Source organism: Sus scrofa, chromosome 15 (assembly GCF_000003025.6).
Source record: "Sus scrofa isolate TJ Tabasco breed Duroc chromosome 15, Sscrofa11.1, whole genome shotgun sequence".
NCBI classification, from domain to species: domain Eukaryota; kingdom Metazoa; phylum Chordata; class Mammalia; order Artiodactyla; family Suidae; genus Sus; species Sus scrofa.
In genome coordinates, this window is record NC_010457.5 from 54,699,518 (window position 1) to 54,725,962 (window position 26,445).

The window sequence follows — 26,445 nt, forward strand, 5'->3', positions numbered from 1 at the left end:
ATCCATACAACAAATACCATGTAACTTTTAATAATCAGAATAAGCTACGGCTATACGCCCTGATACACAAGATCTAAGATTTATTGTCGTTATAATAAAGAGGGGGCAAATCATATGTACTACATGTAAGCAAACCTTTTTATCTGCATCCAAGTGCATAGAAAGATGCATATTATATCATTAACTGTGATTACACGTTTGGAACAGGACGAGATGGGAGAGTGAGGGCAAATCAAATTTTTTACTCCATGTACTTCCGTATTTTTACACTTAAAAAAAAAAAGTCCTTTTTTTTTAAACAACGGAAAAACATGGAGCCATGGTATTTATGGTCCTTTGCAACCCTCTCAAAGTTTATGAAAAACAGGTTTTCTGAGGAGCCTCCATGTTGATTTCAGCCCCTGATAACCTCAGTTATCTGGTACGGGTAGCGAAGATTCCCAGGGAGGTTCAGACGCTGAGAAAGAAAACAGAAAACAGCCAACAATTTCAAACATTCTGTAAAAGCTTAAAGAGCCAGTCAATGTGATCGATTCTGTTCTGTTTCTATATGAAAGTAAACTATTTGAACATTCTTAACAAATTTTTAGAGATCACAAACCCCACCAGAAGATTTTATTGTATTCTCAGATTAGGCCAAAAGATGTATCTGTCTCTTTGAAGAACAAGCTTCCCCCAAGAAAAGAGAAACAATCTATGAAAAACATCAAGGCAGCAGAGTGAGGGTCAAAGAGTGGATCTGTAAGACTGAGGAGCAAAGAAAGTTCAATTTCCTAGGGATTAACATTTACACAAACATTGACTTCTCTAATGGAGGGCCTTTTCTGCTCTTTATCGTTTTGTTTAGTTTATCTGGCCAGGATGATGCAAAACAAACCCCAAATGAAGCACAGGACATGGCTACTATATATGCAACTCTCCTACCCCCTAAGTCTCTAGGATATCCAGAATCAACACTCAGTCCTGGCTCCCAGGGATTTCCCAACTCTGAAAACCCCGCATTGCACGTAACATGACTTGGAATGTTACAAAATGGATTTATCATATTACATTAAAATTTAGCCCTACTGCAGTAATTTTAAGGATAAAGCTAATACAAAACCAAACTGACAAACCTCAGACATACTTAATTTTAGATGAAGAAATCAGATGTCCTGCCCTGTGCACAACATGCTTCCCACATAATCCTTCCAAGGAGTTATCCTTCAAAGCCCTGCAGAAACGCAAGCTGAAATTCTTACTGTGTGACTTCCACATGCCAGGCACTGCCATCTAATGCACCAAACCATTAACCACATGGTCTTGGCCCAAGTTTTCCCCAACAACAGAGCCATTACAGCCTTCCAGGCGAGCCCACTGACAGGTGTGTCCTGACCCCTTCCCCATTCTCCTCGGAGCATGCTGTCAGAACCCTAGCATCTGCCATGGTAGATACTCAATAAAAATGCTTACTGAATGAATGAAATGACAGTGCATTACTGAGAATGAATGAAGCTTGCTAAGACAAAAGCAGAATCTGCAGAAGAAAAGTGTCACAGATAAGGCTACCTGGTAAGGGGATGCAGTTAAAGGTTTTAAGGGAGAGAATGACAGGGCATCTTAACTTCTTAAAAGGTAACCCTGGCTATCCTGAAGATCAAAGACTTGGGCAGGCCATGCTAGAGACAGAAAGGTGTTTCAAAGCTGGTATGACAGGGCAGAAAATTGTAATGGTGGCCTTGCTACAGTGGTACAAGGAAGATGGAGAGAAGTCGACAGATCTGAGAAACACATGGAAGGATGAATTGTTGGGTCTGGTGAAAGACTAGTTAGAGAGGAGTTAGGCACCTGGGTAAAAGGTGACTCTGATGTGGAATACAGGGGGCAAGTGTGGGGGTGAAGATAATGAAATTACTGGACATACTGTTTAAGGTATATATGGGAGACATTCAACTAGAGGTGGTGTAGACACTTGCATATTTGGAGCTCAGGGCAGAAGTCTGGGACAAAGGGCATCGTGCACAGGAGAGCAGGATAATGAGAAACGAAGACCCAGGCCAGAAAAATACTATCACTTGAGAACGAGGAGTTCTCATCGTAGCATAGCAGAAATGAATCCGACTAGGAACCATGAGGTTGTGGGTTCGATCCCTGGCCTCATTCAGTGGGTTAAGGATCCGGCATTGCCATGAGCTGTGGTGTAGGTTGCAGACTCAGCTTGGATCTGGTGTTGCTGTGGCTCTGGTGTAGACCAGTGGCTACAGCTCCGATTGGATCCCTAGCCTGGGAATTTCCATATACCGCTGGTGAGGCCCGAAAAAGACAAAAACAAAAAACAACCAAACCAAGGAAAAAAGATGAAAAGGAAAACGTGTGTTTGTAGTGGGGGGCACCCATGGTGTCATGGAAGCCAAAAAAGTCAAGAGTGGGAAAAAATCCAAAATGTAAAATCTATCGGTAATGGGATAAGTGTTTTTTTGTTTCCTTCCTTAACTTTTCTGTATTTTCCTAGGATCCTTGATAGATATGTACACAGATATATTCATCAGAAATTCTTTGAACTGTGTAAAATTTCTCAACATTATGATAGACCCATAAATTAAAAAGCCACAAATAGTCTTCAATCCACAGGGCATGTGTTTTGAATTCGTTCTCTGGGTCTGGTGATCTATCTGCTCCAGCTTCGTGACCAGTGACACACATGGCCCAGCCTCCTGGCCAAGGGCTGGAATCCCAGCAGAGAAGAGCTGGCTGGCCTACACACAGATGGTCCAGTGACCTTGGGGTCATTGGCATACTGTTCTAATCAAATGAGCTAACCAGCAACAGACCCAGCCTACTGTGTCCCACTTCCCACCAGTACTAAGGCCAAAGTTCCCCAACTCTGCACAATTTCCTATAAACAACACTGCCTATAAACATTCACAGATACAGGAGGTCCAAGACTCACCGAAAATAATTGTTCACTGCCTCTAAATAGGATTTATACTTACTCACAAGGTACTGCCCTGGCAAGCATAAGATATCATTAATGAAAATGATGGTAACCCACAGAGCCAGCCATTGAATCAATGCCTGTTGTTCTGATAACACTAAAAAGGGAGAGGTTTAATCAAGATACTTTCAGAGGTCAACAAGGATATAAGAAATAATACTCTAAACTTTTTCCCTTCTCTCAACCCCAAAACAATGTTGTGGCATATTTTACACCATTTACCTGTAAAAATATCTATCATCCTCTTTATAAATTAAAGTCAAAACAGGAGTTCCCTGGTGGGGCGGCGGGTTAAGGATCCAGTGTTGTCACTGCTGTGGCTCAGGTCACAGCTGCAGCGTGGGTTGGATTCCTGGCCCTGGAACTTCCACAAGCCACAGGCACAGCGCCCCACCCCCCCAAAAAAAAGATCCAGAAAGAGATGACAGTTCTACTTCCAGAGAGAGACAGAGGTCAATGAGAACAACACAGTCAACTTGAAAAAGGAAATGGGTTCCAGACCCAACCCTGGGCTTCAGCTGACTCACTGCTCAAGGGAGGGTGTTAAATAAAAGAACTTCCTGGGTCCCATCCAGCTCAAAAAAAAAAAACAACCTATGACAGCATAAATGTTTATGTCATAACATGGACAGCCAGAGTTAGAGGGGAAATCTTTAAAACTGGCTTTTGAACATGTAAATTTCCATGTTTACATACCACTGTTTGAAAAGCAGCCTCTGTTCCATGAAAGAAAAATGAACAAACGTTTGGAGTAATCTAGTCTGAATAGTATACATTTTCATTCATTGATTTAAAATAAGGTTTGCTACTGGACTATTGTATCTGCCATTTCCTCTTAAAATACGGTATTTTTTAAGAAAAAAAAAGAATGAATTTACTTCAAAATAATTCTTGGGATGAGCAGTCTACCTTTCAAAAAAAAAAAAGAAAAATCTAACACTTTGGATCACTTTGTTCAAACGGACTTTACTATGCTTGGTTTTCAGAGGGAAAGACTCACAAGAGGTTGGGTGCTAAAAATAGATGCAATAAAGCTGAAGGGAAGTACTTGTAAGACAGACACTAACAATTAGCAAAAAAAAGTGGTATCACCAGTATTAAAAATAAGACACCGGAGCCTGTTCTGGGAACACTGTCATGAACTGTCACAGTCAACTAGCCTCACAGGCTGGCCCCAAGTCCCTCAGCCCTGGTGGACAGCCTTATAAGGCAATTATGTTCACAGAGGAGATAAGAACACCAAGCACTTAACATTTCCAGAGGCCGCTACAAATATTAACTCATTCATCCTCCTCAGAGGGTACTAGGGGAGCCATGCACACTACTGCCACTGCCAAGACTGGAGGAGGAAGCCCCCTGATGGTGCAGATACTTATGGCCAAGTGGGCAAGGAACTGGCAGCTCTTCCTGAGAGCCTGGTTCAGGACCTGACAGGCCTTGGTTTTGTCAGGAACTGTGTAACCATTTTCCTACTAAGGAACAGGAAGGAGGACAATTTCTCATCTCCGACAGCAGTTGGAGGGACAGGACGGATTCTGCCCTCCCCTCTTTCTCCCTCCGGGTCTCCAAGATTCCAGTCTTTGGAATAAAGAAGACCCCAACCTGAAAAGCCTAGGAAAGGGGCAAGATGAAGGTTAGGGTCTGCAGGGAAGACACAGCACGTAGGGGACTTGCTTTCCCCACGCTGGCTTCCATCTCCTAGGGGACACTTCACACCCATCCCTTTGCCTTCATGAATAAACTTGGCAACTATGATTACAGTTGCCAGTAAGAAACAAGACAGCAACCTACAGCCTGCAAGAGGATTAGTGGACTCATTCAATTTTTCAATTCTCTTTTTAGGGCCACACCTGGGGCATACAGAAGTTCTCAGGCTAGAAGCTGAATCAGTTACAGCTGCCAGCCTACACCACAGCCACAGCAACAGGGATCCGAGCCACACGCATGACCTACACCACAGCTGATGGTAACACCAGATCCCCAACCCACTGAGCGGGGCCAGGGATCGAACCCACGTCCTCATGGATCCTAGTTGAGTTTGTTTACCACTGAGCCACAATGGGAACTCCCAACTTTTTGGTAATTTCAAGGTAATAGTTATCAAATCACACTGACTGAGAATCTACCCTGTATCATATCTTGTGACCACATGGAAACATAAGAGGTATGTGTGAATGTGTGTGTGTATATTACCTAGAATAGAAGCTCTGCTAGAATCTAAAGTTCTCTCAAAGGCAAGGCTCTTAGCCTTGTTGGTGGATTAAGTATTTTTTTGACTTAATTGTATTTAAAACTTACAAACAGGCCAAAAAAAAAAAAAAAAAAGAAAGAAAGAAAGAAAGAAAAAAGAAAAGAAAGAGAAAGCATCTCAGTGGGTTAAGGAGTCACCACTGTCACTGGGTGTGGTGAAGGTTCGCCCCTGTCTCAGGAACCTCTCCACATACTGAGGGTGCAACCAAAACAAAACAAAACAAACAAAACTCAAAAAAACAAAAACAAGCAAATAAGCTCAAAGGTCAAACAAACATAAGTAGAGATTCATGAAAAGACCTAAGTAAAAATACTAGGCAGTATATCCAATGTGCTAAGTCAGAGACTGACATGAGAGTCCTATGGAGGGACTTCTTACTCACAGAGTAAGCCTGGGGGAAAAACATAAATGCATGGCAAGGACGAAGCAACAAGCACTGGGCAGAAGAAAGTCAGGGGCCTGGAGGTGGAATGTCTTTGTAAGAAGAGGGTGCCCAAAATGTGGCAACAACTCAAATGTTCATCAAAGGATCAAATGGATCAACTCGATGCAGTATAAGCACACCATGGGAATATTATTCAGCCATAAAAAAAAACAAAGTACCAATTCATGCAACAACATGGATGAACCTTGAAAATAGTATGCTACGTGAAATAAACCAGGCACAAAAGGCCACGTTTTGTATTATTCCCATTTGTTCGTAATGTCCATAATAGGCAAACCCATGAAGACTAAAAGTAGATGAGCAGTTGCCAAGGGCTCGGAGGAGGGGTTGATGAGTACGGACAGGTTTTATTTTGGGAGGGAGGGAAGGTGGCAAAAATGTTCTAAAATTAGATTTGTGATGGTTACACAACTCCGAATACACCAGAAAATGACTGAACTGTCTACTTTAGAAGAGTGAATTTTAAGTTTTGTGAATTATACCTCCATAAAGTTATTTTTAAAGGGGAAGACTGTCCCCGACATGGGGCAACGGGATCAGATCGGCAGTGTCTCTGCAGTGCCAGGGCGCAGGCTCAAACCCTAGCCGGGCACTATGGGTTAGAGGATCTGGCGTTGCTGCAGCTGCTGGTATAGATGGAAGCTGCAACTTGGATTTGACTGCTGGCCTGGGAACTCCAAATGCACCAGGCCAGCCCCAAAAGCAAAAAAAAAAAAAAAAAAAAAAAAAAAGGAACGGGACACCATCAACCTACAACTAGATGCTTAGAAGTGGGGATGGAGGGTAACGAGAGACAGTGCACAGGGGCAGAGAGGAGACACCAAGTTTGGAAATAAAAGGAAGAGCCTGGTCATGGGGAACTCTAAATGTCAGCTACAGAAATCTGGATCCTATCCACTAACTATAACCAAAAACTGGTGGACAGTACTCTCTCATCTTCAGAGTACTTTTCTAGACACCAGATCCTTTGATCAAGGAGCCTCCAAATGTGTTCAGGTGCTAGCTGACTCACAGGGAGTAACATCTTTGGAAGAGCTATTAGTGTTAATGGACTGAGATTGATAAAGTCAATCTTCATGGGCCCCGAAGGTCTAATTTAGAGTCCATGACAGGTGAGATGGCAAAGGTGGGAAAAGTTGGACGACTGTGGCAAGAAGTCACAGGCCACCCAGTTTTCTGAAACCAGAGCCACCTCCTTGAAAAGAAGTTGCTCCATTACCTATTACTGGGAGCTTAGGCAGGTCCCCAATCTCAAATTTCTCTGTGAAGGCAGGACCCTAAGAGGCTCAAAAAATGTCCCGATATTTAACATAAGATGAGATTTTGAACTAACTGCCCAGGTTCAAATCCCAGCTTTATAATTTATTAGCTGTGACCTAGAGCAAGTTCTTCAACTCTCAGCTCCTCACCTGTACACTAGGAATAATGATGATTGGTACCTACCTACAGTATAATGAGAGTTAAAAGAGTTAACATACACGGAATAGTGTCAACAGTGCCTGGAACAAAACTCCACTCTTATCCATCAACTATCGGTCTCACATCACTATGCTTTTCTTCCTTCATAGCACCTGTCATAATTTATAGTTTTATATTTACTTGTGTTTTTATGTGTTTACTATACCCTTCCCCAACACAATGGACGTTCCAGGAAGGTCAAGGACAATGTCTCTTTGCTGCCCATTGCATGAGCAGGGCCTACTATACCAGGAGTTTAATACCTCTGGAATGACACTATCACCTGGGAATCACATACCCAGTTGCCAAGGCTGAGAGCCACCATGACTGGTAAACAGCCGTGCTATTGCAGAATAGAGATGAAAACGAATGCAATCATGGAGTAAATGGCGCCATCAGGGAAGCTGAGGAGGAAGAGTCAAAAGAGGAAAATGTTTTCTTTTTCCAGTATGCTAATCTAACCAGTGAGTGTGGCTTTGAAGCCTAGTTTTGTTTTTTAAGGAAAAAAAAAACAAAAAACAAAAAACAAAAAAAAATGAGTTCCCTGGTACCCTAGCAGCTAGAGATTTTAGCATTGTCACTGCTGTGGTACAGGTTTGATCCCTGGCCTGGGAATTTCCATATGCTGCAGTTGCAGCCACAATAAATTAAATATCCTTAAATTGTTTTCATTACTCACTTATTCATTCAAAATTAACAGCCAGATAAGGCTCCTCCCTATCATATAAATATGCTACATTCAGGAATTCCCATTGTAGCTCAGCAATAACGAACCCAACTAGTATCCATTAGGACGCGGGTTTTATCCCTGGCCTCGTTCTGTAAGTTAAGGATCCAATGTTGCCATGAGCTGTGGTCGTAGGTAGCAGAAACAGCGAGGATCCCTGGTTGTTATGGCTGTGGTGTCAGCCTTTGGCTACCACTCTGATTTGACCCTAAGCCTGGGAACTTCCATATGCCATGGGGGCAGCCCTAAAAAGACCAAAAAAAAAAAAAAAAAAAAAAAAAAAAGCTTTATGATGGTAAAGCTGTAATCCCGGGGTCCATTTCTCTCTACCTATTTAAATCTTCCCAATTCCTGAGGCCCATCTCTTTCTTCCACTTTCTAAAAAGCCGGCTTCACTCTCATCCTCCCTCTTCTCTCTGCATTTCTAAATCCTCTGCCTACAAGGCACAATGGTGGCAATTTACATAGGAACTCACATTATTTTCCCACTGTTTCCTGTGTTCAGTCTTTCCAAGTAGGCAGGAAAACTGCTTCTCTGTAACACTTCTACATCCCACCTAAATGGCCAAGGCTGCAAGCACCAACGACCAAACCCCCCAGGGGGCTGTACCTCTTCACTAATCAATATTTTCTTCCCTAACTCCCTCTCCATCTGTCAACCACAAGGACTCAAAGAAAAGCCATGTTTTTATTTGCCAAAGAGCTTCCAGTTCCCTTGAGAAAGGTGCCACGTGCACAGAAATCCAGTACTTTGTGACCTCAGTGGGAATTTACCCTAAAATACTGCTAAACACGCTCAATGAGATGCAAATTCCATTCCTATGGAACAGTCAGAGTGAGTCAAGATTGAGGTTTCCATTACATCTGCTCGTTTCCTAGAGTCACACTCTAAGAACATGTGTGTAGGCTTTGTGGAGGGCATGCGCTCTGCAGGAATGTTCTGGTAACAATTAAGGAGGCCTTGTGGGCTGGGGTCAACGGTGACAGCCCGGCCCCCACAAGGAGACCTGAGCCCAGCTGCCCCTCCGTAGCATGTGGCTCCTGGTGTGCTGTGGCCATGCACAGTGAGACAGCCCCTCTGTGGCAGGTGACAAAGTCCTGATGGTCCCTCATTCAGACTGAGGAATAGTTGTGACAGATCCCACACTGGACTCTAGGCCCCCCTCTTCAGTTTAGAGGGGAGGAAAAGGAGCTATGGGGTCCACAGCTAATGAAAGGCACTACTGTTTCAACTGTGCTTACAGAAGCTCCTTCCAGGGACCTGACTGGCTAGCTATCCATCAAGACTTGTGTCAAACTGACCAAAGTGTCGCTATCCTCACCTCAAACACAAACCAACCACATGACCCAAAAAGTAGAGCAACAAGGACATTCAAAGGCTCCAACACACGTTTCCACCAAATCACATCTCAGAAATCCAGATGAGGAGTTCCCTGTCACGGCTCAGTGGTTAACGAACTTAACCACTGAGCCATGACGGGAACCCAACTAGTTAAGACGAACCCGACTAGCATCCATGAGGACGCAGTTCGATCCCTGGCCTTGCTCAGTGGGTTAAGGATCCATTGTTGTGGTGAGCTGTGGTGTAGGTCACAGATATGGCTCTGATCCCATGTTGCTGTGGCTGTGGCTACAGCTCTGATTGGACCCCTAGCCTGGGAACCTCCACATGCTGCAGGTGCAGCCCTAAAAAGACAGAAGACAAAAAATAAAGAAAAAAAAAAAAATCTGGATGCATCTTACCATACAGCTTAATCAGCAGCGTTCTTGGTTCACTTGATGTTGCAACCAAGTCAATGAAATTCTGTCCATGCACACAGAAACACCCCAAATATCGGGCCCATCACAAAGTTATTGCGTTTATAGCCGGCAGTATATATACCATGCACCTAATACATAAGACCACAAAAATCAACACTTTTCAGTGTGTTCAAGGAACTCAATAACATAACCAGAAATTATCTGCTAAGCATTTCAGTGCCTACAGCAATACCTGAAACAGTTGGGAGTTGTCTTGAAGTGGAGTTTAAAAAGTCACCATGTAACATCCAGGTACGATACACATCAACTGGGGTATGAATTATGAATCACAACTAGAACACAAATGTGAAAACCGCCACAGCCAAGAAGCAATCTTGGAATCATTTGAAAACTGCAAGAGCAGTGGATGCAGGAAAATGGGCCTGCTAATACTCTAGGTGGGAGTATAGGTTAGTACAGTCTTTCTAGAGATGATTTGGCAATAAACACCAAAACGCCTTAAAAAGGAATGTAAGCCCTTTGACCCAGAAATTCCACTTCTAAGAGTCTAAGCTAAGGAAGTCACTGACTGCGGGCACATAGACGCAGCTGGGAGGATGCACAGCACTGTTTACATCACAAAGCTGGAAACAAGCTCCCTGCTCAGTAATAAGGAGAGGGTTCAATACAGTCGGGCACAGCCTACTATGGCACAGTAAACAGAATTAAAGATGGGGCTGTAGAATTGATCTAGTGGCATGTAAAGATATTTATCACAATGACGAGTGAAAGGAAAATCAACTGTAAGTCAACACTATTATGATATGACCTCATTTTTGCCAAAATAGAGGGGAGCGAGAATGGCATCCACTTGTACACAGTATTAGATATACCAAAGCATTAACACTGGTTGTAGAGAAAGGATTAAAATTAATTTTACACAAGTTTTTTTTTTTTTTGAGCTTATCTTTATTTTTGGAGGGAGAGAGGGGAGAGAAAGGCGTAATAGGTGAATTTATTTGCCAATAAGAAAAAAAAAGGGGGGTTTTTGGCCGCACCTACAGCACACACAAATTCCCAGGCCAGGGAATGAACAATCGCTACAGCTCTTACCCTTGCCATAGGACAACACCAGATCCTTAACCCACTGAGCCACGAGGGAACTCCAAGGGGGAAAAAAAGATTTCGTTCTGATGGGGGGAAAAAACAACAGTGAAAAGAAATCTGGGCACAACGTCACCAATTAGGTAAAGGAATGGCTTGTGCATCTTGGCAGTCTCCACCCTAAAAGTCAGAAAAATTAAAAATCCAATGGAGTTATTATTTTAGCATTGGGAGTAATGACTGCACAATTAAATACATAACAGGATTTAATACATGCAACAATATCCCGGGAGACAACCTCCACTGTACACTCAAGCTCAGCCGTGCATGGCCCACTGCCATAGGAGTGGGTACTGCAAACAACCAACACTACTATAAAAACATGTCACCACCATCCAGAGCTTTCAATAAAGGGAAACCATCTCAAGACTTTACAATGAACACTATACTCATTTTTTTATCCCACCCCTAGATGAGAAAAATGTCCCAATTCCTGACTGCAAATTAATCCACAAGGGGTGAAGAGGGAAGTGATGTATTTATGGCATGTTTTCCAAAGAATACGAATGCAATTTCAATTTGGAAAATATAACGCTTATTAGTTTTGTGGAGAGATTTCAGAGAGCACTGGAATGAGTTGGAAGACCAGAGTCAAACTGCTGGATTACTAGGTCTGGGTCTCCTACTGTCAGAGGCACCCAAGCTCTCCTGGGCTGCCTTCATTAGTGAATAAGGAAAAACAACACTTTTTTGTTGAATTCAGAATACACTCACACCCTTAGGATTTTTCTGTATAATCATGACAATAGAAATAGAGCAATTTTCATCTTGATCAATTGTTAGCTAAAAATGGAGGGGAAGGCATTTGAAACGGAGAGGAAGGGATAGTTTACTGCTTAAAACTTCTCCAATGCATTTCTTTCGAAACCAGAAACCTACCATATTCCGAAACTCCACAAGTATTTTTGAGTCTCTGCTCCCTCCCTACAGGCTTTTGTTTTTGTTTTTAAGATACAGAGTCAGCAGGCTGGGCGCACTATGACCAAATGGCAACAGATGCTGGTCTTGCAAAGGGCAAAAGCTTCCCTTTGATCATTCAAGAACATTCCTGATTAGGACATTTTCACTTTGATTCAAGGTTTACCACGAATGGGAAAAGCTACAGCAAGAGCTAGCTGCTCCTCCACCCAATACAATCAGACAGGGTTCACTTCTGAATCCATCTACATGATAAACTAACCTCTGTCAAGTATGCACACTGGGAATCTTCAACCCTGGTCAGCAAGGCTAATGCAGAAATCGTTCTCAATGAAAAGAATTCTACCACCCTAACATTATAGTTCGAAGTGTTTAAATTCAGAGAACAGACATCACCAATATTGTCATCTTTTCTTTGTAAAAATACAAGTGATATTACACAAATAACCAAAAATAACTGATACTTTGCAAATGAAAAACATACGCCAAATGTGTATTGCAAACATATAAGCCTCCAAACACAGAATCTAAGTCCATATATATTTCCCTAAATCCATATATATTTTCCTATCTGTAAACTACTAATAATACCACAGGGACCTTTCTCTAAAGTTTGTGTATTAAGAAAATGAGCAAGCCTCCCAACCCATCAGATCCTGGAATTTAACAAGAATAATTTTCCCTGTAAACCTTGGAATTTACAGTGAACACATCTCTTTTAAACAATACTACACCCCTTGATGCCTATTTAAGACACAGAGTCTTTCAACACATTTAACATACAAACAAAACCCTTTCATACTGGGATCTGAGCAGGGGCTTTAATCTTATCTCTGCAATTCTGCTAAGTGTCTGGTGCTGTGACGTAAACCACCTCTTTACCCCAACACACCACCCTGTCCCCACCAAACACATCAGCAGGCCTTTCTAAAAGTACAGCAACAATATAAAGCCTAAAAATAGTGGGTAACAGATAATGTTTCTTTGAGAAGACATCTGTCGTTTTCAAGTGTTCGGAAAACTAGTAAACCACTTTTCACAAAATGTTATGTTTCTAATTATTAGTGGGAAGATTTATATTCCTGAAGACAAAAAAAAATGGTGTGCCTGGAAGAAGTCCATTGCCACAAGTCAGCAAGAATTTGTCAAGGCAAAATAATTTTGATAAGATAGAACTACTTTCCTAGCAATATAAGTTCAAGATCCTGCTGTACAAATACTGATATACCGAATGGTCACTTTAAAGGGAAGAGAAGGATCATTTCAAAGCAGGGGCCAGGTCTGACGTTTCTTCATCCGGGCCCTGCTAGCTAACACAGAAATGATGACAAGTGCCTTCAGTTTGTCAACCGGCAGAAGTCACTGGCTCTTGTTGGTTTAGATTTTAGAAAAATGAAGATGGTAGTTAATGTAGTATTCAAATCTGTTTCATTTATAAGCCTTTGTTAGCAAATCACAGGACCCCAACTCCTAGATCATACAGAATATATCCCTTTCTTCTCCTTTCCCCTTTCTGTGTTTCTGCATTTTGCTGGTGAAAGCCAAGGTTAAAGCTGAAAGTCATAATTCTGCCCAACCTGGTTCCTTTTCGCTCCTTGAGGGTATGAATCCACCCTCTCCCTAAGAGCTGGCCCAGGCCTTACTCTTAAACCTCTCTGGCACTCACAGTCCAGAGAGCCAGGCACTTGCACCCAAGGGAGGATGAGCAAGGAAGGAATCTTCTCCTCCCCACCCCCTACCCCTCTTAAAAGGGCTAAAGCAGAGATTAATTTCCTAGCTCTGGTTTTCTGCATAACCCCTCCCCAAAACACAAAGACTCAGGATGGGCCTTCAAGAGTCCTTTTGTTTAGAGAGGGTCATTTCCTGCCGTTAGCTCACACCCAGAAACTCCCACCCAGTTCTCAAGGAGAGGCACTAGATTTCTTAGTAAAAAACAAAACAATCGTGGGCTTAAAACTGTGCCTGCCAGCCCACCCTCCTCCACCCCGGAGGTATCTGGGCTGGTGAGCTACCAGGGCAGGCTGTATCAGAGGAGAGATGAACAAAGGGATAAAACAGAAAAAGGCAGCAGAATTGGTTCTTTTAATGCACAGCGGGCTTCCTCTGTCCATTGCTACATTTTAGTTGGGGAAACAGACAATGAAATGACTTGTGCTAGATCCCTTAAAAAGAAAAAAAGGTATAATAAAAAGGATGTACTGACGATTTGGTCAAGAACTGATTAATGTAAAGATTTATAGATCACTGGTTTTAATAAAGATTTATAGATCACTGGTTCTAAGACTCTTACCAGACAGTAGATGATGGTAAAGTTTAAAAAATTTGCTCAAGGTCAAGTGTTAGGACATCAGTGAGGCTAATCCAATGGCCTGCATTTCCCCGAGTGTATTAGTGAGTCAATTAAGGTCTGATGACCAAAGTAATGACAACTTAGATTTCTTTCATCCTGCCCCATCATCTGTTGTGCTTTACTGCTTTAAGGTGAATAAACACAACTGCTGCTGTGACGTGCCCCCAGGAGGCTTCACAGGCCAGAGTAGCTGCTTCCACACAGGTGCTTAGAGACTGGACTCAGCCAGGTAAAGCCTGCCTTATCCTGAGCTGCAAACCTTCTGAGTTTGCAGGCAAAGGGAGGAAAGCAAGCAGAGCTGGAGACTAAAAGGGCCAGAGTACTAAGTCTGTCTCCACATCACTGCCACCTGGCTTAGTAACATTAACTCTTTGCAACCCAAGAGTCACATCTACAAAACAGGAATCAAAGGCATCCTGCCCTACTCATTACTCCACGGGAGGCCCACATTTCACTCCTGCTTCTCTGCAATTCTGTGCGCAGTTTCCATTCTCACTAGGCAAGGGGAAGGATTCCTTTCTGTGCGAAAAACTGTTTTTCCCTCCAACTCGCCCTCCCGCAAGGGACTGAGCACTCACAGAATTTTGGGCTTAAGAGCAGGTGGGAGTTGCTCTTTCTGATGGGGATCCAGAAATGATCATCTTGAAGGCAGCAATCATTAAAACTTTATCTAAAAACTGCTGGAGGAGTTCCCACTGTGCCTCAGTGGAAACGAATCTGATTAGCATCCATGAGACACGGTGCGATCCCTGTCCTCACTCAGTGGGTTAAGTTACTGTGAGCTGGTGTGTAGGTCACAGACTCGGCTCGGATCCCGAGCTGCTGTGGCTATGGTATAGGCTGGCAGCTACAGCTCTGATTCGACCCCTAACCTAGGAGGGGGGTGGCCCTAAAGAAAAAAAAGAAGAAAAAAAACCTGCTGGAAAGGGTTTATTGGGACGATATCGAGTATTTTACAGGCCTCAGGACTTGACAGGTGGGTTTGTATTCTGATCATTTAGCAAATAAAAAATATCTTGAGCAGTTCCAGGCATTGTTCTCAGCACTGGGGTTACAGCCTTAAACAAGACGGGAGTCACAATCTAGGCGTGCAAGACAAGTAAGTACACAAGGTAATTTCAGTGAGTGAAAAGTACTCTCGGAAAACAAAATAAGAGGGATGTCAGAGTGGATGGGAATGTGGGCTACTTTAAGCTTGGAGGTCAAAGGTCACTCTGTAACATGTGAAGGGAGATCTGAACAAATGACAAGGATGAGACTGCCTTAGAAACAGCTGGGTACAGACAGAATAGCCTGTACAAAGGCCCTGAGGCAGGAACAGGTTTGGCAAGTTGGAGATACCTCAGTACAGCCCAAGCAGCTGAAGCAGAATGAATGAAGCTGTGATTCCTGGTAGATAAGCTCAGGGAGACCAGCAAGGCCCAGATCACAGGAACCTCATATGCTTAATCATCTCCAGAGCGAATATAACCTCCTACCACCAGCTACAAATAAAAGCTCCAACAAATTAATCTCTCAGAGCCTCAGTTTCCTGATCCCTAAACATGGGATGACAACACTTCATTTGGTTTGGTCAAGCCGTAAGGCTTAACACAGTAGACACTGCTCAGTGGATACCTGAATTAATGTGCAAAAAAAAAAAAAAAAAAAAAAAAAAATCCATAAATGCTTTTACAAGTTGGATTATATTACCTGGTGATGCACCTGATCTTCAATTTCCCCTTCGATTTTCTTATATGTATGAAGACATGACTGAAAAGGAAATCTGTGCAACAAAAATGGTCTCAGTACTAGTTTTAACTTTTTTTTTCCTCCTCGTTGCTTGTACATTGCTTGGAGGTCCTGGAAATGAAGGAAGCAGGCTTAGAAGGGCAGTAGGGAGGAAAGGAGACAGAATTGGAACAGGGATCTGGCCCAGTAGCTAGTGACTGGACCTCTCGTGCTCCTTCTTCAGAAAAGTAAGGCCTGGAGGAAAAGCAATTACCAACATTTTTAGTCCCCTGTCACCCAACAGGGGCAGGCACAGGACGGAAGTGTGTGTGTGTGTGTGTGTGTGTGTGTGTCCGTCCCTCCCCAGCCCCAAAACACACCCTGAAGGCTTAAAGGGATTCTGTATTTAAACACAGATGCCCCTTTAGAAACTCACACATTCTAAGTCCTGTAAATCACACATGCTGGGTAAAGTAATTACACTTCTGTAGCACTTCCCCTCGGAGCACAAAGGAAATTCTGGTACTTCTATAATAAGATAGCACTTTCTGTGCGATCCCTTCCCTCATGAGGCCAAAACTACCCATCCCATAGGTGGGCCTAAGAGAAATGTTCACAAAACAGGATCCTGGGGATTCGAGGAAGAAAAAAAATTATCTCTAGGATCTTAGAATAATGTTGGCCCTGCCAGCCTATCTACCTGGTGACCTAAGAATTTAGGAAGAGCTGAGAAGGGATCATTTTAAAAATCAACACACAAGAATAGATTTAACTGAAATTAGAAACTGGTCTCTAACCTCTTTTCAAGGGTCCATGAGAGGCACCTCAGTTTCGGGACTCCCAGCTTTCACATATCTTTGCAAAATCCTAGCTAGACCGCTTTGGCATTCCCTTGGCATTTTCATTTTAAATTGGTGTAACAATACTCTATTATAGCCTGGAATTTGGAGCCATCTTCCTGGTGTGATTGGCATTTATTACTGCCATTTCCTTTTTTTTTCTCTAGTAGTCTACATAATGTGCATCATAATGGTTGCAGCAGGGTTAAAACCTATGAGAAGTACAAATACAACGGCTGTTTTCTTAAATTCCTCGACCACTTAGCTGTGAGCAGAAAAAGTAGCAAACATTTAGGAAAGTGTGAAATGAATAAATTGAAAATATGACCCATATAAGAGAAGACTTTGGGTTCTAGTTAAAGGCTCATTCTACCTCCCCACCCCCACCCCCAAAGGCAAACAAGAACAAAGCAATTTGGCGAAATTTCTTATAAAAATATTCAAGCCTCTTTAGGCCTTCCACCTTTACCTTCCAAAACCCATGTACAAATTTTATGCCCCTTCTAGGAACACTGGCTAAGAAAAGAAAATTTTAAGTAAAAGTCGGAGAATTAACTGCAAATTTTAGAGGAAAACAATTTCCAAAGACTACCGACAAAAGTGAGTTGAAAAAAGCAAAAAAAAAAAAAAAAAGTGTATGAAATTTAGTATATATACCTAGTTTTTTATAACTCCCCCAAATCAGGCTTTCAGTTATGCATACTGAATACTATTATAACTCGGCAGGTTATACGCCATATGTTTTTTATGTTCCTAAATTAAAGAGTGTTTTCAAGAATATGCCTCAATTTTTCCTATTTCCAGTTTGGGGGTGAAACTCCATTGTTTTACACAGCTTCAATTTTAAGTAAATTATGTCTTTTGTGGCTGTCCCTCACAAGTTTTCCTAGGAACTGGGGTTCCCATTCCCTCTTCAGTTTTCTGGGCACTCAAATCACATACCCACCTTTTCGATTATCAGCTATACTTTTTAAAAAAAATTATTATCAGCTATACTTAAAAAAATTTTTTTTTTTGTCTGCACCCTTGGCATGCAGAAGTTCCCAGGCCAAGGATGAACCCACGCCACAGCAGTGACAAGGCCGGATCCTTAACTGCCTGAGCCATGACGGACCTTCAATATACATTCCTAAGTTGTTCTGGAAATCCCTTTGCAAGATCAGACCTCTCCTCTGCCTCTCCAACCCAACCTCTCCACCTGCCAGTTGCCTTCTTTCTCCCCGCCCTTCAATGTATTTTCTGCTTCTACCAATACAACCACCGTTTAGCTAGTCATCCAAAGGAGAAATACAAGAGGCCCCATGGATGAATCTCCTAGTCTTCCAGCCCTGGCATCTGACAGTTACTGTAGCCACTGAACATCTCTCCTCCCACCCCCGCACCGCCAGCCACTACCTTATTTCAAGACCAGGGTTCCTGCAGCGTTAGCCTCCAAACCCACTGCATCCCCTTTCCCTCTGGACCATCCCAGCCACACAGATGCCCGGCTCCCATCACAGGAAGGGTCCTGTTCCCTGGAGAGGAAATCAAGTGCCTCCATCCTGCGCCCCCATCCCCCACATCATGCCTCCCCCTCCCCCATTCATCCTTCCTCCCTTTCCGAACGCTCCTGCTTGTTTTCCCTTTTAAGCCTCTCTCTTTCCAGAGGGCCAATCCCAATCCCTCTGACTGGACCATCTTTCCCTTACCATCTATCTCAACCCTTTCCTCATCTGGAAAAATCTCAAACACTTTTTTTTTTAAAAAAAGCTTTCTTTGATATAGCGACATCGCCCTCTCCTCCCAGAGCATCAACTGTGTTCCCAATTCAAACCACCACCTCACTTAACACAGTGCTTTATCCTAGGTGTTCACACAGAACCATCACCACTCAACCTGGGAGCAATGCTGGCACAGGTCTCAGCCTCCCCGAAAATCTGCACGTGAAGACCCCAGTCACCTCCCCAGAAAATGAGGTTGACCCTCACCGTTTAGTTTGTTCTGAGAATGAAACTTAAAAGTGCTTGGCCAGTACTTGGCACAGAGTAAATGCGCAAAATAATTAGGACCCAAAAGAATGGCTACAAAAATTTCTGGAAATTTCCCAGGATGAATATTTCAGTATTATCTTTTTTTCTGTGCTCAGGAAAGATGACAAACTAGGCAACTTTGTTCTGATAAGCTCCAAAATCAGGCACTACTCTCTGTCCCCAATAAATCCCCCCAACACACACACTACGCGGTGGTGGTTTGAAATATTCTCCCGCACACTTCAAGATACGGGTGTGAGTTAGAGGAATCATACCCAAGTTATCCTCGTAGGACATACAAGCTCATCTCTGATGACATCCCCCTATCAACACAGCATCAGTTTAAATACCTGGTCCCAGCTGGCCTCAAGCCTAAAGAGCAGCCGCCACTTCTGCCCCAGCTGTTATTAAGGTTCATTCTCCTCATTCCTTCCTAAATTTTTTCTTTGACCAAAGCAAGTACTGTTCAAGAGGAACATTTGCATTCCCTTTCCCCTACCCCCAGGCAGACACTAAGGTGCCAAGTGAAACTGAACACAAACATTCCAAAGTGGCTGTCACACAGAGCAGGCTCATTTAGAAGCTCCATGCTCTTCCACGTAACCAGAGCTTCCAAAAGCCCCTGTCCAAAAGGGCCAATGAATGCCACAGCAGAAACCAAAATTCTAATAGTGAAAAGGCAACTGCACCTCAAAACGAGCGAGCTCCCACTGGCAGTGGCTGGCGGATGGACCAGGCAGGCTCACCTGTGGGCACAAATGGAGGCTGCAGGAGACAAGTGGGGGGGGGGGGTGTCACTTCCCAGTGGGTCCATCCACAATCTGCCATTTAGTAAGTGGCTGGCTGCTTTTTGACAGCTTACCTATTCAATATCATCACCACCAACTTACCAGTAAGGATAGCTCATATGTTTATAAATGCATAAAGAATTGTATGTGTATACGTGTGTGTGGTACTTACCTGGTGCCAGGGTACTAACTTTGGGAAGGTGTTAGATATTGGAAACACTGTGGTAAGACAGCATAGATCTTTTAAAACAAAACAAAATACATGAAAGGTAATGATCCGGGAGTTAAATGGAGGTAACAGACCTGCTCCTGGAATGCTGAGGAAAACTGTCACTTTGGGATAGGGCATGCAGGTAATGGGATTCTGCAAGATGTGGGATGAAACTTTTGCCTTAAAAGCAGCTCAGGCCTGACCAAGAGGGAAAGGGTGGATGAAGCAAGTGGTCTGCTCAGTATGTAAGGAGGCACATAATCTTTTTTCCTTTTTTTTTTTTCTTTGCATCACCCATGGCATGCAAAAGTTCCCAGGCCAGGGACTGAACCTGAGCCACAGTGGCAACCATGCTGTATTCTTAACTCGCTGAGCCAACAGGGAACTCCTGGAGCAATCTTGAAAGTCAAATTTGGATTTAAGAGTGAAGGCAGTTGGGGCATCAGAGGACCCAGCAGTATGAACTGTGTGTTAGGATAAACTGAGAAAGCAGTTTAGAATGAGGAGAGTGCAGAAGATCACTACAAAGAGGCAGGATAAAGGAATGAGATAAACCTAGGAAAGGCTAGGAGGAACAGAGAGGCCCAATCCCCATGGCAAGGCCCAGGAACAAAACGAAATGTGACCAACCCAATGGTTTTGTGACAACGACAGATAGTGCAAGGGAATTTAATGAAATCATTAAAGTGAAGACATTTGTTTTTCTTCCTATATTCATTACAGGAAATTTAGGTACCACAACATTGTAAATCAACTATACTTCAATAAAACTTTGAAAAATGAAAGAAAAAAATTTAGAAAAGATAGAAAAGCATCAGAAAGTAAATAAGTGATCTGTAATATACCAGATTGTTTTTATTAATGTTAGGTTATTCATTTGAAAAAACCGGCATCATAAAACTTTTAATTCTGCTTTTTACTTCATGTCCCAAGAATTATCCCCTCAATTAAAATGTAGAAGCTCAAATAAAAGGTCAGACTCTCCCCTACCGCATGGGAGGTAATGCTAAGACCTGGACTCCAGACAGACACAGACACACAGACACACACACAAGTACATTCTTTTAAAAATGTAGCTTTTAGTGGCTGCATAATATTTTCTTTGAGGAAATACACAGATTTACTTAGCAATTTCCCTGTTAGAAGTATGGAGTCTTTGCAAAATTTCACTATCATAAATAACCCTAATAATCATCCCTATAAATAAATCTTTGTCCCTGCTTACTATTTCTTTAGAGTAAATTTCTTAAAATAAAAGCATGGAATCAAAGGGCTTGAAATGTTGATATCTAGTGCCAAAGTCCTTCAGAAAGCTGCCATAATTCATATCCCCATGGGAGTTCCCGTCGTGGTGCAGTGGAAACGAATCCAACTAGGAACCATGAGGTTGCAGTTAGATCCCTGGCTTGATCAGTGGGTTAAAGATCTGGTGAGCCCAAGTTGCCACGAACTGTGGTGTAGGTTGCAGACTTGGCTTGGCTACCACGTGGCTGTGGCGCAGACCAGCACCAGTAGCTCCTATTAGACCCCTCGCCCGGGGAACCTCCATATGCTGCAGTTTGGGCTCTAAAAAGCAAAACAAAACCAAACAAAAATTCATATCCCTATGGCAGTGCACAAGAATTCCTACTTTACTGCCCCAGACCAGTGTCAAACACTTCTATCCTCAATGCAAAAATGAGGATGAACCTAAAAATGTTACCTGAAAGCATTACCAATTAAGAATCCCTACCCAGCCAATCTATCCATCCCACAAACCAATGCCATTAGAAAGAGATGCCTGCCTGAGAGCATGAGGGTTTATCAAGGAAATTTTAAAATCACCACTGGAAAAATAACTCAGAAACGTATGCTATATTAGCATGGTCTTACAGCATCATTTTACTATGAAGTCACCACATTTTCATCCAAAACACTGTCACCAAATTCTATTTATGACTGAAACATACGTTTATTGTATGTGATTTGATTTGGAGTAACTGACTCCAAACTCGGTTCAATTATACAAAACTATTCTGTTTTTTCCCCAAGTCATAATATAGATTATTCTGAACGCTCAATGAAAACCCCAGGTTGCCGAGTGAAAACTAACATGGTACCCTTTTTCTGTGCCAATTACATAACAATTTTCTTCATGAGCCCAATATTTGGGCAAAATTACCAAGTACTTTAAAAGGAGGAATGTGAGCTAAAGATCTGTATTAACTTCTGAAGACCTGACTTTGTGATTTCTGCCCAACATCTGCCAAACATCTTTTTGGTCGATATTCCAATGAGGCCAAGTTCTTTTAAAGTACAAGGACGTTCAGTCAAAGCAATTTAAGGAGAAATTACCCTGACACCAGTGCTTCAACATAATAAAACACCTTTTAGAAATGATTTGTAATCAGCCAGTAAAGCACCCAATGACATGGATAAAGGTAAAAATAAGAACAAATGATGTACTGATCTGATCCCCCCCCCAAAGTCTCCATTTTGAAAATTCAGGGACCAAAAATAATTTCTACCTACTCTAACAGAATTCTCAATATTGGAACTTAAATGATTAAGACAATTATGTCTATTCTTATACATTTATTAATTTTAGTAAAGTCGGGCAAGTGTGAACTGCCAAGGGTGTTTTAAGAGAACATTGCCTAGGCTAAAATTAGAGGTAAACTCAAGGATTTGTTTTACTATTTTATTAACTGTAAAGCTATGTAAGAAATGATCTACTGCCCTACACATACAGATACCAAAGCCTTGTCCATCTCAGTCCCCAGTAGGACTTTTGACAACTGGTTTTTCTTTCCAGGAACATCCTGTAGAGGAACACACATGCACAGCACACTAGAGGCCAGAAAGCCAGATGCATTTTCTCTCACACAGCTGGCTACCTAAATCTTAATTTTTCCTCAAAGTTTTAAATACTACCCAAAGCAGAAGTCTACCTCCTGCTCAGGTTCTCAAAAACTTCCACCCCTAAAAACCTGCAAAAATTCTAAGTCCTAGACTGTTCATTCTATCCAACTGGAACCACGTGTCTCAGCATCACTGTTTCAGAGTGAGCTTTGACAGCTCTCCAACAGGGCTAAAATGTACAAGATAAAAAGAACGCACTTTAAAAACAGGAGGAAAAAATACCTGGATTTTATCAAGTTATAAGAGAAAACCTAGACGACCCTGATGATCTCTGAAAATAAACTAGTCTATTAAATGAGGACGGAACTCACCCTCTTCCTCATTAGCACAATGGCTACCAGAAACTATAACAGAACACACTTTTCCCCTCCTGTCATTATATGTAATATACATTTTATATGTGTGTGTTCTGTTTACTGGAATCCTCAGCCCTGGCTTTTAAATGTGTTTGAGAACAAATTGCTGATCTCTGGGTGGGCAGGGAAAGGGTCCAGGGTGGTGGTTTTGTATAATGCTGAGTACATTAATGGGACTCACCAAATACCATATTTATTTTACTTGTGGCTTTCAGGGTTAGGAAAAAGAGGCTGGGAGCTTTTCAAAAACAAAACAGAAACCCCAAACAGGGAATCAGGGCAAAATTACCTAGCTCATTCAGGCCAACTCACTTTCTTTTCCTGAATTTTTAACATTGTAAAAATCTCTTTTCTTCAGTGTATCTGTTTTGTACACACCACCTCTTGCACAACTGGGGGTTTTGAAATCTTTTACACTATCTTATTTTTAAAATAAAAAAGTATCTTGCTAAAACTGATACTTGCCATTCCCACCTGAAAAGGAACACTAATAGGCAACAGGACAGGTAAGAGGCACTGATTGGACCGAGATCACTTGCAATTCTACTTGTAATCAACCTCATACATTAAGACAATAGGACAGACTACAGCCATGGCTGGCGGCAATTTGGCCGAGATGGGTCAAGCAGAAAAATGTGACTTTAATCTTATCAAGTAGATTAGGGTTTGGGAACATTCAAACCAAGAAAAAAAAATCTTTGGTTTACCTGGTTAACTTCCCATTTGCAAGTTCTCAATTAGGTGAATGGAGAAAGATGGTTTCACATAATATATTCTTACTCTTAGAAGTCAACAGATTGTCAATTTAAGCGATATAGAAAGGTTTCTGAAGCAGTCATTATCTTGGTGTGTTAGGTGAGTTAGTTAACTGTAACAACTTAAAAAAAAAGCAAACTTATTTTTAAAATTTTATTTCAGTGGCAGGGAAAATAGCAAAGCAGTAAGGCTCAAGAAAAAAGCGAAACTTGCAATTCAAGTCTCCATCTCTGAGAAAGAAGGAATGTCAGTAGTATTCAATCACTTGCAGTTAAGAAACAACTGGCAAGAAAACAACGCTTTTCAAAATAATAGTTTATAATAAAGGTGATCTCCTTAGGTGGGAAGGCAACTTGCAGCTCACAGCAATTCACCTACATCGCACTACCCAAAAACTGTAACATTTTGTTATTTATTTTGCATTGTTTTGCATGGTCTTAGGGGCTCTCCTCCCTCTCCCTCATTTAAAAATAGTTCCCACTTTACAAGGGAACAAAGTGCTGAGGACTTATATATACTAATTAAATTCTTAGTGTTTGGTTTCACTATCAGAGTTTTATTTTACGCTCAACGTAGTATCTCCATAATCATCAATAGCCTAGCGCTTTAGAATCAGTTTGCCTTTCTGTTAACCTTATACATTAGGATGCAATACCTATAAGAATGTTTTATAGGTCATTATTTAGATTGCATACTTTCTTGCATCTATATACACTCTAAAATTCCCTTTAGCATGTTTAAGAAGTCAATTTCGTGGGCTTTTAAAAGACAGGGTGAAAAATATTGTTTACTGGACTCCAGACAACGTACCTATAGGAACCAGAGCCACTGAACAGGCTATCACAAATATTTCAACTACAAAATTCTGGAACGTTTGTTCTAGAGTTCCCTTCTACATTTACTGAATTTTTTTTTTCTACCAAAGGAACGCTCCTCAGCTGCAACATTTTTATCCTTGTTACAGACCCACCACAAAATTTACGCTCAGACGTTCAAGTTCCATTAAAATAGCCTGGATGATCACTTAATGAATTGCAAAGTTTGAAACTCTCGTCTTCTGTTCCCCACAACCGCAACGCCCCTAAATTTACAAAACCTAATTACTCAGGTTGGGGTCTTAGACTCATCAGAGAAGAATGCGGCTGATGAGTTATCTATTAATCCAAAATGCCTCAGCTGGAAAGATATTTCACTAAGAAACTTTTCACGTTGAAAGGGAGGGGGCAGGGAACCGAAGGAGTCTTTTAAGGAGAACTTTCCCCGAGTTTCTTCCTTAAACCACACAAACACACCCCACAACTTCCAGCCCCAGACGCAGAACTAAGTGCTGACCCTCCCGGTCTCAATAATCTGAGGTCACCCAGGAGTCAGCTCTCGATTCCGCTTTTAAAATCCGGTGCAAACAAAGCTGGGCATTATACTTACAAAAGGTCTCAGGAAAGTCCTCAAAGTTACGCAATTGTAGGCACACAGACGCGCGTGGACCCACAAAAACACACTCGGTGAGGATACACTCTCCCCGGGCCACAGCCTGGGGCTGCTTCAAGGAGCCAGGACGATTCCCAAACCCTCGACCGCGGCGCCCCCTCCCCGGCGCAGCCCGGCGCCCGGGGACCCGCGCCCCGCCAGCCGCCGGCACTTTGGAAAAGACCCGCGGCTGCCGTCCCAGCCCGTACCCACCACCTCACCGTACCTCTTCCTCCTGAAGGTTGGCCTCGTTCGGGGTGTTCTCCTTCTCGGCTTTGCCGCCGTTGTTCATCTTCCCGGTCCTCCCTCGCCGGGCAGGGTTGGGGCGCGGGGCTGGGCGAGGGCGAGCTCGCCCACTTTTCCCTTCCCCGGGCGCCGCGGGCAGCGGGGGCTGGAGCCGGGGCTGTGGCGGCTTGGCTGGGGCTCCGGCTCGGGGTCCCGCGGCGAGACTGCGGCGGCGGGCGACTCAGGAAGTGCGAGGGAGAGGACGGGGCAGGGCTAGGCGCCGGCGGACAGAGAAGGGGACGGAGACAATCGGGACCCAGGAGGGAGACCTGGAGAGGGCGGGCGGGCGTGAGGGAAGGAAGGAAGAAAGGATGGGGCGAGGACGCGCGTCCCAGGAGTGAGCCCAGAGTTGGGGATGTGGCTGAGTAGAGGCTCGGGGGCAGCCGCCGCCCGAGGTAGCAGCTGCTGGAAGGAGGGGGCGAGGGGTACCCGGAGAGGAGCAGGAGGAGGAGGTGCGGGGTAGCGGGGCGCGGCTGGGACCCGGAGAGCCGCTGAGTGCGCGCTCCTGGCTGGCTCTGGAAAGTACGGGCTCCAAGCAGCTCCCCTTCTCTCGCCTGCCTTCCTCCTCCCCTCTCTCCTCCCTCCCCTCCTCCTCCTCCCTCCGCCCTCCCTGGATGTGGGCTGCAGGCTAGAGCCCGGAGGGACGGGACGCGGGACGGCAAAGCCCCCCGCAGGAGGAGGGGCTGCGCGGAGGGCTGCTGCCAGGCGGCCGGATGGCGCGCGCCGGGCGGAAGCGACCGACCCGAGCCCCCGACTCCGCGGTAGGTCGCTGGGCGAGGGCCGAAGAGGGGAGAGGAGAAAGGTTAGGTCCCCCGTTTGCCCTGCCCCTGGGGGCCCCGGTGGCCCAGCCGGGCGCTGCACTCCCTTGAAGAGGGGCTTCGGGGAGCCCGGCCCTGCCCGCGCGGGGACCGGGGAGTGTGAGTTGTCACTTTTGCTCCTTTACTCTTCACGAGGCATTCGCACCCCTACCCCGCCTTTTCAATACCAGCTTAGACCTGGTTCTACCTCTCCTAGTCGGCAGCTTGAAATGACAGGATGCGAGAAATCGAGTGACATCCGGGGGCAGCCCACTCCAGGCCAGCGTTTTCAGGGCACA

The 26,445-nt window shown here is 43.5% G+C and overlaps 1 protein-coding gene across 14 annotated transcripts in view; it reads right to left on the minus strand.

The window, feature by feature from the left end:
* The window catches only part of RBPMS (RNA binding protein with multiple splicing), a 187,023-nt gene extending 160,935 nt beyond the window's left edge, over positions 1–26,088 (minus strand). For 2 of the 14 annotated variants that reach the window (XM_021074874.1, XM_021074864.1), the window contains exon 1: positions 15,720–24,995. In XM_021074874.1, coding sequence (XP_020930533.1) covers positions 15,720–15,857 — 138 coding nt within the window. In that variant the 5' untranslated portion in view covers positions 15,858–24,995. Of the gene's footprint in view, positions 1–15,719; positions 25,005–25,290 lie in introns of those variants that run through there. The other 12 variants (XM_021074870.1, XM_021074868.1, XM_021074866.1 and 9 more) reach the window with 11 other exon arrangements.